Genomic DNA, 12388 nt, shown 5'->3' with positions numbered 1-12388 from the left:
AGATATTTATCTCTCTATATATATATAGATATATAGATATAGATATATATAGATATGTATATATCTATATATGTGTATAAAGCCGACAAGGAACTCTGAAGACAAATAAAAGTAAAGGACGTCATCAAGAAATTTATGATAGGATTGGAGGTATTGCAAAAGAGAATGACAATGTGTGTTTTGCTGTATCCTTGTAATGTTGGAAGAAATTGAGGAAGGCTTCTGGGCTAGGTGAAATCCTGATGGTGAATATTTAGGACAAATTGGATTAATGTTGTACAGAAAGGACAGGCCTAGATGAGTTACAATTGGCATCACTGGGGAAAACTCAAAAATTCATGAGATCACAAATTCATTTCAATGTCTGAGAAAGGGAGACAGAGCATTCTAGTTTGGGGAACAGCTGAAAGAATCCCAAGAGGCAGCAGATGGCACTCAACGTTCCAAACTAAAAGAGTTTAGCTGGATAAGGTTGAAAGGGAAGTAACCATGAAATAAGGTTGGAAAGGTAGGCTGGAGCCAGATTGTCAAAGGTTTCAAATGAAGGATTTAAGAGCTTATATTTTATCCAATTGGGAATTACTGAAGATTTTTGAATAAGGAAATAATAATGTCAGACTGCTTTAGTGAGTTAGAGAAGAATAAATTCAGTTTTAGGCAGCTGTCCAGGTGGGTCTGAAATTCAGGAAGATTAGAAATTTATGAATTTAGGTATCATCTGCATAGAGGTAATCATGATACCCATGTGAGATCAGTAAAGGAAAAGAATGTAAAGAGGACCCAGGGCAGAACTTTGAAGAACACATACTTAGGGTATAGATGAGGTTAAGCAGGCTGGGTTTGACTGAAGAACCAGGAAAGCACAGTATTAAGAATGCCTAGAAGGAAAGAAGAACCCAGGTGAAAATGGTCAAATGCAGAAAGGTTAAGAAAGATTGAAAAAGATTTTTGTGTTTGACAATTAAAGAACTGAGAGTTTTCAGAGAAATGAGTGGATAAGGTACAAACAGGGGTAGAATGGAAGAGGAAAAAAAAGAGAAAGTAAATGGAAAAGTTGTAGAGCAATTGACTAAGGGGATAGGAGGGCAAAGGGAAGTGAAACTTTTAGTTTTGATTTTTTTTTTTCAAATAAGGAAGACTCAGACAAGGGGGAAACAAGGAGAAGTTTGGAGCCAATAGCCAGGGAGAGCTAGGAGAATCTGAAAAAAGAGAGGACATGCTCCACTGGGGAAGGCTTCCAAAGAAGACAGGAAATATGATCAATGGCATCAATGACTTTGGCAAGAAGTGCCACGTTATCTTTTGAGGATGAAACAAAAGAGCATGAGTGAAGTTTATATCATCTGTAACAAGAGCAATTAGAGAGCCCTCTGTAGATTATATGAATCTTCTCAATTAAGTGAGAAAAACAGTTATCCACTGGGGGAGAGAGGTGTTATGGTATTGAAGAGTTAGGAAGAGATTTGGAATAGCCTCCATGAGGAGTTTTTTTTTATATGGAGATAACTGAAAGCATTGTAGTTCAGAGAGTCTAGCTGAGATTAGAGAACAGGTTTGTAATAGACTTGATCATAAAGTTTGCTGACTTCCTCTAACAGCATTTATCAACCAGGGAGTAGGCACAGGATAAAAAGACTGACTACTACAGAGGAAGATCATTAAGAGGAAGAAAGCAAGGAGAAAATGGGGATGATAGACTAGAAGGCTAAGGAACAAGATAGATGTTGCAGGAAAGACAAAAATCAGGTTTTGGAGTATTGAGGGAGGCAATGAGAAAAGAATAAGAGATTGAGATTCCAGAGTTAAGGTCTTAGAGATGGAAGAGTTTCAGAAGATGGTAGGTATTAAGATATGACCACTGCCTATGAGTGCATCAGGGGATCATGGCAGTTGAGAAAGTTGAACTGGATTGTTAATATTGAAGTCACCAATTCATTAACTTCCAATTTCCAATTCATTAAGTACAGAAGATTTGAAAACTATCTTTCCAGACCACATTTGGGGAAATACAATGCTCAAAAAAACACCTTGATACACCCCAGAAATATATCTGATTCAACAGGTAGAATTTTTCTGTCTCATTGATTACAGAATTTTTAAAGCTAGAAAGAGACTGATTCACTTTAACAAGTGACAAATTTTCAATTTGTCAACAAAATTTCAATAACATAGGAAACAGTCAGCTGAGGAAACTTCCTCTACCTTTTTCAAAAATTAGTGGTATCAAATAGAAATAGGACCACTAAACTGTAAATGAGGATCTTTGAAGGTCACATATTGACTTAGAAAAACACAAATTAACATTGATTTGCTGCATTTTAATGTATTTTATTAAATACTTCTCAATTACATTTTAATTTGGTTTAGCTAGTCTCCATAGTGTAGGTCACATAGGCTAAGAATTCAATTCCTGGCCTACTGGACTAAGGTTAAATGTACTAGTACTCATCAGGGGCAACACTATAAACTCAGGTCTTCCTACTTCTGCGATCAAAGTATCCTCTAATTATTGCTGCTTCTCTATAGGGAAAAGACTTTCTTAGGTGCTTACTAAGTACTGGATGATATACAAATATTATTTCTCTTAGAAATAATGAAAAGTGTTTAGAAAGATGCAAAATCTTTACAGACAAAACATGAACATGGCATCATTAGTGTTACCTTCAAATTCAAGAACACTAGTGATAAGGAGGTGAGTTTTTCCAGTGTCCTGACCATAGTTCCTGTTAGAAACAGCCCTCTGATCCCTATTGAAGACTGTATTATTTTTAGATTCTTACCCTATCAATAAACTACTCTTATTCAGAGCTGCAGTTTTGTCTTTAACATACTTTCTGAATACAAGATACAATCTAACTTTTTTAAAAATGAGAATTTATATGTAACTCAATAAACAGTGTCTGTTTGTTCTAAGCCCGGTCCAATGGGGACACAAAGATGGAGGAAAAAAGTTTGCATAGCATTTTACATAATTTAATAACAATTCTGTGAGGTGGGTATAATAAAGGATTTGTTCCCCCACTTTACAAAGGATAAAACTGAGGTTAAGTGACTGGGTTCCAGAGCTTAAAGTCGCTCCATCCACTATAGTACCTCTTTTCACTGTAGTTTTTTGAAATCATTGGAGAAAGCAATGAGCCTTAAATATAATTATCTCTTTCTGACACTATTTGACCTGTTGCCAGGCATTATTATTCTTCTTTAAAAATACTCCAACTGAATATTAAACAAGCCTAGACTTTATTCCAGGGTTGGAAAAGTGACCTGTCCACAAATCCCACTTTATCTTTAATTAAACAGAAATAAAGGTCTGAATAAGATGCATATTTAGTTGGGAGTCCCGGGGTGAACTTCTTTTCCAGGACTTCTCCTTTGAAATAGTGCTAGGTGGGAAAGAGCAGCCGCACCAAACAAATAAAGCCCAATTTTTGAGAGAAAAGGGTTAAATTTGGAAGGGATTACCAATCTGGCTCATCTATTAGCATCTGAATGAGTGTTTACTCCACAAGTCAGAGGCTGGTGACAGTGGGGGAGGGGAGGTCTTTAAAACCTACCTAAGCATTCCTTAGGTCAGACCAGCTGGAGGGCAAGTATGCAAATTAGCCAGGGTCCCAAGAAGCTAAACTGCAAAATCTAGAGGGAAGGTAAAAATGGAAAATGCCAGGGCCCACCCTGGCAGGCAGTCCATCCTTCTGAGGCCACCAGGCAGAGTCAGTGTTCCACCCTGGTGGCACTCAGGTGAAGCCCGGCCCAAGCTTCCCAAACTTGGCCCCCCCCCCCCCCCCCAAGACACCTTCCTCCCAGCCCCGGGGAAGGGGAGGCGCGGCTCGGGCGCTTTGAAGCGCATCGGGAGCGCTCCGCCGGCGGCCACCAGGGGGCCCCAGAGAGCAGGGCTGCCGGAGCCCCAGGCCCAGGCCCAGGGCTTTCCTTCCCGGGCCCGGGGCTGCGGGCGCCCCGCCGGGCTGGGGGAGGGGAAAGGGGAGCTGCCGAGCCCCGGGCTGGGTCGGACCAGCAGAGGGAGGGGCTGTGGCCCCGCAGGGGTTTTACCTTCTCTGTGATGGGGAAGCATCCCGCCCCAATTCCAGTAATCAAGTGCCTGGGGCCTCTATTTATTGATCTAGTGGAATGGCTGATTCTCAGATCCTCCCCGCCCTGGATTTGCATAGTAACCTTACCTGGGGAGCCCAGGTTTGGGAGCAACGTGGGTGTCTTTGTCTCTTTAAAAAGACTTAAAGCAAAGCACCTCTCCAGGTGGAGCATGTGAACCCAACTTTTCCATCCTTAGACCTTCCTGAGAACAATATTGTGTTTGAGTAGCAACGGTTCTCTCCTGAATATCAGCTGAATAGATTTGCGAGGCAGACATGCCCAGGCACGGGGGCATTCGTCTGGCATTAGGAAGCGTCTAGAATGCTGGTTGCTAGCAGCAGGCGACTGCTAAGAGCCCAGGATTTGCTTCATTCCCCTCCATTCCCCTGCTCTCCCACCCTTTTTTCCTTCCCCTCTCACCGCCTGCCCCCCCCCCCCCCACACACACACAGTGGGACATTAAGATTTTAAAGTTCCTTTGCTGGAGAAGGGCCATCAACTAAACCCAAAGAAACCTTTTTCGTTTTGTTTTGGGTTTTTTTTTAGGTTTTTGCAAGGCAACAGGCTTGCCCAAGGCCACACAGCTAGGTAATTTTTAAGTGTCTGAGGTGGGATTTGAACTCTGGTCCTCCTGACTCCAGGGGCTCTAGCTCTATCCACTGCTAGCCACCTCCCTCAAAAATCTTTAAAAATGCTCTATTACCCTTGATTAGTTTACCCCAAAGGAGGGGGAGGGAAGCAAGCTTTTCTGAACTACTCTCTTTTCTATCTCCTGGCTTCCCCGACAACTGCTAGCCTCTTCAAACCCCACCCTCCTACCTGAACACCTCCCTATTTATTCTTTGTGTCTTGAACATACTTTTTTTCATATTATCTCCCACATTAGAATGTGATCCCTTGGAGGAATAGGTCCCTGATTTTGTTTTTCTTTTCTCCACCTAATAAACCGTAAACCACGGTGATGTAAAATGTGTGAGGGGAGTAATTGTATGAAGACCACCAAGAGAGAAATTAGTCAGGTTTTAAAGAGCTTTAAATGGTAACCCCAAAATAAAAAGAGCTTTCAGTGGCCAACAGAAGAGATTATATTTGTGCCTGGAGGCAATAGGTAGCCAGGGAAGTTTAAAGGAGTGGGGGGACGTGGACGTGGGCAGACCTGCCTTTAAAATCACTTTGGGGGCTGTGTAGAGGTTGCAGTGCAGCTGGGAGAGATTTGAGCCAAGGAGTTTCTTACGGGGTCTGGACTAGCTTGAAGCTTGTGTGTAGAGAGAGAGAGAGAGAGAGAGAGAGAGAAGTAGATAAGCAGTTTTATGAAGGTAGAAACAAGAAGGCAATAAATTAGAAATCTAAGTGAGAGGTGGGTGTCCATTTATGTACAACATATATCTAAGGATCTTCCTAGAGGTGACAATTGAACCCAAAGCAATTACTAAATTCAAAAACTGAGAAGATATAGAGAGGAAAAAGAAAAAGGCTCAGGACAAAGCCTTAAGGAACATCGCTATGGGTGAAGAACCAGCTTGAGAATTAAGAGGAGAACTGAGAGAGCAAAGTCAGAAAATGATGTCATGATCTTCTTTGAAAATGAAGGACAGGGGCAGCTAGGTGGCTCAGTGGATAAAGCACCAGCCCTGGAGTCAGGAGTACCTGGGTTCAAATCCGATCTCAGACACTTAATAATTACCTAGCCGTGTGGCCTTGGGCAAGCCACTTAACCCCATTTGCCTTGCAAAAAACCTAAAAAACAAAAACGAAAAAAAGAAAAAGAAAATGAAGGACAAATATCAGGGAGATGATATGTGAATTGGATTTGAGTGATGGGATGCTGTGCTAAGTCACTAGTCTTACTTTCTCCTCCAGAACCATCTAAGTCCAATGGCCAGATATAAAGCAGAATAACTAGAGATGGCCCTGGATGTGAGGAAATCAGGGTGAAATGACTTCCCCAAGGTCACACAACTAGTAAAGTCAAGTGTCTGAGGCTGGATTCGGACTCTTGTCCTCCTGACTCCAAGGCTCTATCCACTGAACCACCTACCTGAAAAATCAGAAAAATCCACAGAGGAAAGAATATCTGAGGAGAAAAAATGCTGTGAAAGGTATTGGTGTTGCAGAGGTTAACGTTGAGGATTGAGAAACAGCCATTAGATTTGCCACTAGAAAATGTTTGATAACTTTGGAAAGAGATGTTTCAGTTGAATGATGAAGAGGGGCAGCTAGGTGGCACAGTGGATAGAGCACAGGCCCTGGAGTCAGGAGTACCTGAGTTCAAATCCAGCCTCAGACACTTAATAATTACCTAGCTGTGTGGCCTTGGGCAAGCCACTTAACACCACTGCCTTGGAAAAAAAAAAGCTTAAAAAAAAAGAGTAAGAGTATGAATGATGAAGAGATTGGAAGCTAGACTAGAAGCAAAAGAGAAAAAAATGGAGGCCTTGATTGTAAACAGTTTTTTCAAAGAGTATATAGCCAATAAAGGAAGGAGAAGAGATATAGCAGCACATGACTAAATAGTGGGAATAATCCAAGGAGGGGTCTGATGGAGTGATCTTTGATAAAAATTAGGAGGTAAGGGATTAAGAATAGGGGGATTGTTAATCATATTGAATTGGTTCACTAGTAATCAAAGTTATACAAAAGCTTCAGGAAAAGCTTGGGAAACTACTGAGAGACAAAGAGATTAGAGGTCCCTGGAATAATGATAGGAGAATAAGGTTAGGAGTAATAAGATTTAAAGATGGAATGATTAAAGATTATCTGATATGAAGGAATTTTAGAATTCTTAAACATGGAAATATAATACTTCTGAGTTTGGACAAGATAAGGAAATGTGTTTCCAAAGTCCAGTGGAGGAATTGGTCATGGGAATGTAGAGCTGAGAAGGAAGTTGGGATATTTTAAGGCACATAATTACGTATGTTAAAATGTTTTAGTATAAAGGCAACAAATGGGGATAAAGCTAGGTGGGGTCAGATGGGACAGTAAAGCATCTATTTGCAAAATATGATGCTTCTGAACTTTGAGAATAAAACAAAAACAAAACAGCCCTTGCCCTCTAGAAGTTTACACTGAACTAGCAAACATAATATGTACCTATATAAATAAAAAAAAAAACAAGTATTTTCAAAGTAATACATAATAAGTTCAAGAAGGAGAGACTCCTCAAAGCACTTACCTAAGTAAGGCTACACTTGATCAAACAAATTTTTGAAGCAAAAAAAAAAAAGTTCATTGTTGAATTTTCAAAGGACTTGCCTATACTAAGTAAAGAAAAGGGCAGGAGAAAAGATGTCAAAAGACCAAGCAATTAAGTTAACCAATTAGAGGCTGTCAACAAATCTGAGAACCAATTCTGCTCAGTAAAACCAGATAAACTGAAATCAACTACAATTTTATTTTGCCTCTTTTCCCTGAGCTTAAAGGACATGATGACCACTAAGTTTTGTGAATCCTTATGCAAGGTATAGATAGTAAATAACCAAGTATCATTCTGTAATCCTGAATCACAGGACAATCACAGCAAAAAAGGAACCATTTACTCAGGCTCATGTTTATAGGATGTTTCCTTTGAACAGTTTCAGGAAGTATTTTAAACACTGAAACTCATATCACATTCAAAGATATATGGTAACTACTTAAGTTAGGATGATGTATTTCAAAGGTGTAGTTCAGGGTCAACCCTAGCAATATGGAGGAAAACAAGGAGACCTGGACATAGACTATGCTGTGGAAAATTCATGAGGGCTACTGGGAACATGTTTTTAAAGGAACTGTAGATAAAATGTCATTAGAAAGTATATAGTATGAGGTAGGTAGGCAGCATAGTGAATAAAGTGCTGGCCTGGTGTCAGGAAAACTAATTTTCCCAAGTTCAAATCTGGCCTCAAACATGAACTTAGATGTGACCCTGGGCAAGTCACTTAACCCTGTTTACCTTAGTTTCTTCATCTATTAAAATGAGTTGGAGCAGGAAATATCAAACCCCTTCAGCATCTTCGCTAAGAAACCCCAAATAGGATCATGAAGAGTCAGCCACAACTGAATAAGGATTGAACAATATTTGAGAGCAGTCTAGCAAGAATATGGATTTGGGAAAGGAAATGTTATTATGTTTGTTAGTTTATATTATATTACTATAAACTTAAAACAGAATAGAGTTATTTTGTGTCTGTTTAATGCAGTTAAGATTATATGGAGAGTTCCATTTTTTTTGAAACTTCCATATTTTTCCCTTGGCCTCTGGACCCAAAGGGACAGAAGATTCACTTTGGGTCTGGGGTATGATCCTTAGTTCCTTAAGGGTATAGAAACTTGATTTTAACAAATTTTCCAGGGCTGTCAAGTTCTAGGAGAAATGAATCACACCAATCAACTTATTTATAAGATAGAATTCTACTTTATTAGTTTATCATATGTATGTCATATAGATCTTTCAGTATATTTGTATTTACCTTCTAGGTTTGTATGAGTGAGTGAGATAGAGTATTTAAATTGTTATTCAGTCATATCTGACTCTTCATTGAAAGCATTTGGAGTTTTCTTGGCAAAGACACTGGAGTGGTTTATCATTTCCTTTTCCAGTTAATTTTAAGATAAGGAAATGGAAGCGAACAGTGTAAGTGACTTGCCCAGGGTGGCATAGCTAGGAAGCATGAGACCAGATTTGAACTCAGGAAGATGAGTCTTCCTGACCCCAGGCCCAGTGCTATATCCACTGCACCACTTACTGAGCTGCACATATCTAATAAATACAGACATACTTAGACACACTTTGCACCTCATCTTCACAATGGTTCAAAATATTCAGAAGAGCATATTAGGAATCACCAAATCCTTACTTGGAGAACAAAGGGTCAGGAAAAAATACACCAGATCTTACCCCCCCCCCAAAAAAAAAGATATTAACATCAAGATAATGTTGTTATAGTGAATTTGTAATCAGAAAGCTTGGGATTCAAGTCCCTATTCTCATTACTGGTTTTGAGCCTATTTAAATTTGGGGGCCCAAAAGTTTTTAATTATATAGAGAGAGGCAGCAGAGGACTGAGTTCAAATCCCACCCTTGATGCTCATTACCTTGGGTAAGTCAAAACCTTCTGAGGTCTCATTTTCTTCCTTTCTTCCTTGTGCAGAATAGCTGTCTTCTAAGGTTCCTTTTAGATCTCTCTCTCTCTCTCTATCAGGACTGTTTTGAAAAATAAAATGAGATAATATTTACTTTACTATCTAGATCTATGTGAGCAACTAGATGGCACAATGAATAGACTCAAGTTGATCTGCAGTTGGAAAGACTCATCTTCATGAGTTCAAATATGATCTCAGATACTTACTAGCTGTATGACCCTGGGCAAGCACTTAAACCTGTTTGCCTCAGTTACTTGAGTAAAAAATGAACTGGAGAAGAAATGGAAATCCATTTCAGTATCTTTGACCAGAAAACCCCAAATGGAATCACCAAGAGTCAGCCATGATTAAAATGTCTCAACAACAATGACACAAATCTAGACACTATAGACAACTCTAAAAGAGGGATAAAAATATATGCAGTAACCCCTACTTCATTATATTTATGAAACATTTGCAATATAAATTTGAACATTAATATCTTTCTCCATTATAAAGATATATTTTGAAATATTTATTTATCCAACTACTTGTAGTGACAGTTTTCAGCAATTAATTTTTTATACTTTTCTCCCTCCCTCCCTCCCTCTCTTTCCTCCTCCCCCCCCTCCACAGAGAAAACAATGTAATATAGACTCTACATCTATAACCATGTTAAACATAGACTCATTTTAATCATGTTGTGAAAGAAGAATTACATCCAAGAAGAAGGGAAAAAATGACAATTCGTAAGACAATTTTTTAAAAATGGAAAATAGTAAACTTTGGACTGCACTTAAACTCCATAGTTTTTGGATATGGTTGGTATTCTCCATCACATTATTATAGAGTTGGTTCTGTCCATGACGGCATTCGAAACAAAGCATCATTTGGTTGGTACTGGACAACACCAGAGTTTCAATTCTTGACTATATTACTCTTTCCTTTTTTTAATATTCCTTATCAGTCACCAAAAAACTTCTGTCATTAACAACCTTACCAAATGACTAGATTACAGCCTGCTTTATATTAATTATATTAGCTTGGTATCTTCCTAGGGAGAATTTAAGGTTTGGTAGCTTAGGACATATGATGGATATTTGGAGATGTTTAAAAATGATCTCTTAGGTTGTTTGATTCCCTGGCTGATCTCACACTTTATTTGTCGATTCTTGTTAGTGTCTACTCTGGAGAGTAGTCCTATTTCTGATTCTTGTCCCCTCCGCTCTGATTATCATTATATTTCATCAGCTAAAAATGTTCAGTGTCTTATTGTGTTTGTTTCATGTGCCTTAATTCCTGATGAATGGTTGGCTACCAATTCAGAAAACAAAACCCACACAGAAATCATACTGTCCTTGTTTTCACTGTCTTCCAGTGTCATCTTGCATTACAACCTATAAGAAGACACCACCTCCAGTCCCACCAAGAACTACCACAAAACCTTTCATTTCTATCACAGCCCAGAGCAGCACAGAATCTGCCCAGGATGCCTACATGGATGGACAGGGACAAAGGGGAGATATTATCAGTCAGTCTGGACTTAGCAACTCTACAGAAAGCCTGGATAGTATGAAGGCTCTGACCGCTGCCATCGAAGCTGCCAATGCCCAGATCCATGGACCGGCCAGTCAACACATGGGGAACAATACTGCCACTGTTTCAACCACCACTACCACGGCCACAGTCACTGCAGAGGAAAGAAAGAAAGATCACTTCAAGAAGAACCGATGTCTGTCTATTGGAATACAGGTAACAAATCTGATTTCTATTGTCTTTTGGATCTCTAACCAAAGCCTAGCTACGCTCAACTTAATCATGGTAGGATCGTGATGAATACTTGTTGACTGACTGATTTGATAATTTGCATTTCCTCCTTCTTTTCTGGATTTTGGGGCTTTCAGATACAGAGCTGTGTTAACTTTTGTTTCCAATTTTCCCCAAATATTATTGCTATTTTTATTTTTCAACGTAAGTACTCATCTGACTAAGGATAATTTTTCTATAAATACTCTTGTTTACATAAATTTTATATATAAGTAATATAAATAAAATCTTAAAATAACAATATAAATTAAAAATAAATTTAACACCTCCCTCAAAATGAAGAGCAAATAAAGAAATGTGAACCCAGGTGGCCAAACAATAATGTCAAATTGGTCATCCTGGTGAACTTTTCTTAGTTTTACACTGGGCAAATAAGTAATTTCCTTGAATTCTCATGGTTGAGCCATTCATTTAGCAGCTGCAATGGAGCAAGTTTGGGAATAACTTCACACACATGTGGGAGGAATGAAGTCAAGAAAAGTCAGAGCAAAGTAAATCAGAGAGTTCAAAGCAGTAATTTATTTACAGCAAAACCAAGCTCTGAAAAAATCTTACATTCAGTTTATCAGAATTGTCCCAAATTATTCATGCATGGAATCAAACTATTAGTAATTCTGCTGAACTCATAGTAAAATTAAAAGCACTATCTTTTCCTTAAAAGATAAGATCCATCTGATTCCCATTTGTTTTAAGTCAGTTAAGCATAGTTCCCTTTGCCTAGAAATCTCCTCCCCTTTCTCCTCCACTTACAAAGGAAGTCAACCTGTCCTCCCTCTTCTGGTTGGGTGTCTGTCCTCTAGCAGGTGATTTTTGAATGGGGTGAAAATCAGAGACCATGCACCAGACCACTTTGGTCACACCAGACCAGCTTCAGAAACCTCCCTGGGATCCAGCCAGTACACTGGAGTACATTGCTGAAGCAACCATTTAGTTCTGTAGAATGCCCCCCCTTTAAAAAAAAAAACAGGTCCTATAAGAGCCTATTGGACCTAGACATGAAAACTATAACTCCTGCCTCAGGTGAGTGCAGTCTGGTCTTTCCCTCTGTTTCCTTAATGGTAAAATGGAGATAGTACCACCTGCCTTCCAGGAGTATCTAGTACCTCAGTAAGAATAGTAGGAATAAGTTTGTGAATTTAATATTACATTAATAAGATCATTTCAGAACTTAGCATCACTGATTCCATTTTGTTTTGAACCTCCATTTTGTAATTCACCCATCTTGAATAAATTGTTCAACATTAGGGTTTGGGGGAGGATCAACTGAGATAATAGATGAAGTACTGGCAAACCTTAAAGCTCTTTAGTCTTTGTTGTTGAATCATTTCAGTTATGTTCTATTCTTCATGACCCCATTTGGGATTTTCTT

At 39.1% G+C, this 12388-nt stretch overlaps 1 protein-coding gene across 7 annotated transcripts in view; it reads left to right on the top strand.

Annotated features, from left to right (window-relative positions):
• DLGAP1 (DLG associated protein 1) overlaps positions 1 to 12388 on the top strand; it is a 782098-nt gene that overhangs the window by 671359 nt on the left and 98351 nt on the right. For all 7 annotated transcript variants that reach the window (XM_074203980.1, XM_074203979.1, XM_074203985.1 and 4 more), the window contains one exon: positions 10571 to 10944. In XM_074203980.1, coding sequence (XP_074060081.1) covers positions 10571 to 10944 — 374 coding nt within the window. The remainder of the gene's footprint in view (positions 1 to 10570; positions 10945 to 12388) is intronic.

Source organism: Macrotis lagotis, chromosome X (genome assembly GCF_037893015.1).
Source record: "Macrotis lagotis isolate mMagLag1 chromosome X, bilby.v1.9.chrom.fasta, whole genome shotgun sequence".
NCBI classification, from domain to species: Eukaryota; Metazoa; Chordata; class Mammalia; order Peramelemorphia; family Peramelidae; genus Macrotis; species Macrotis lagotis.
The sequence above is the reverse complement of the archived record's forward strand: the minus strand, read 5'-3'. Positions and strand labels throughout refer to the sequence as shown.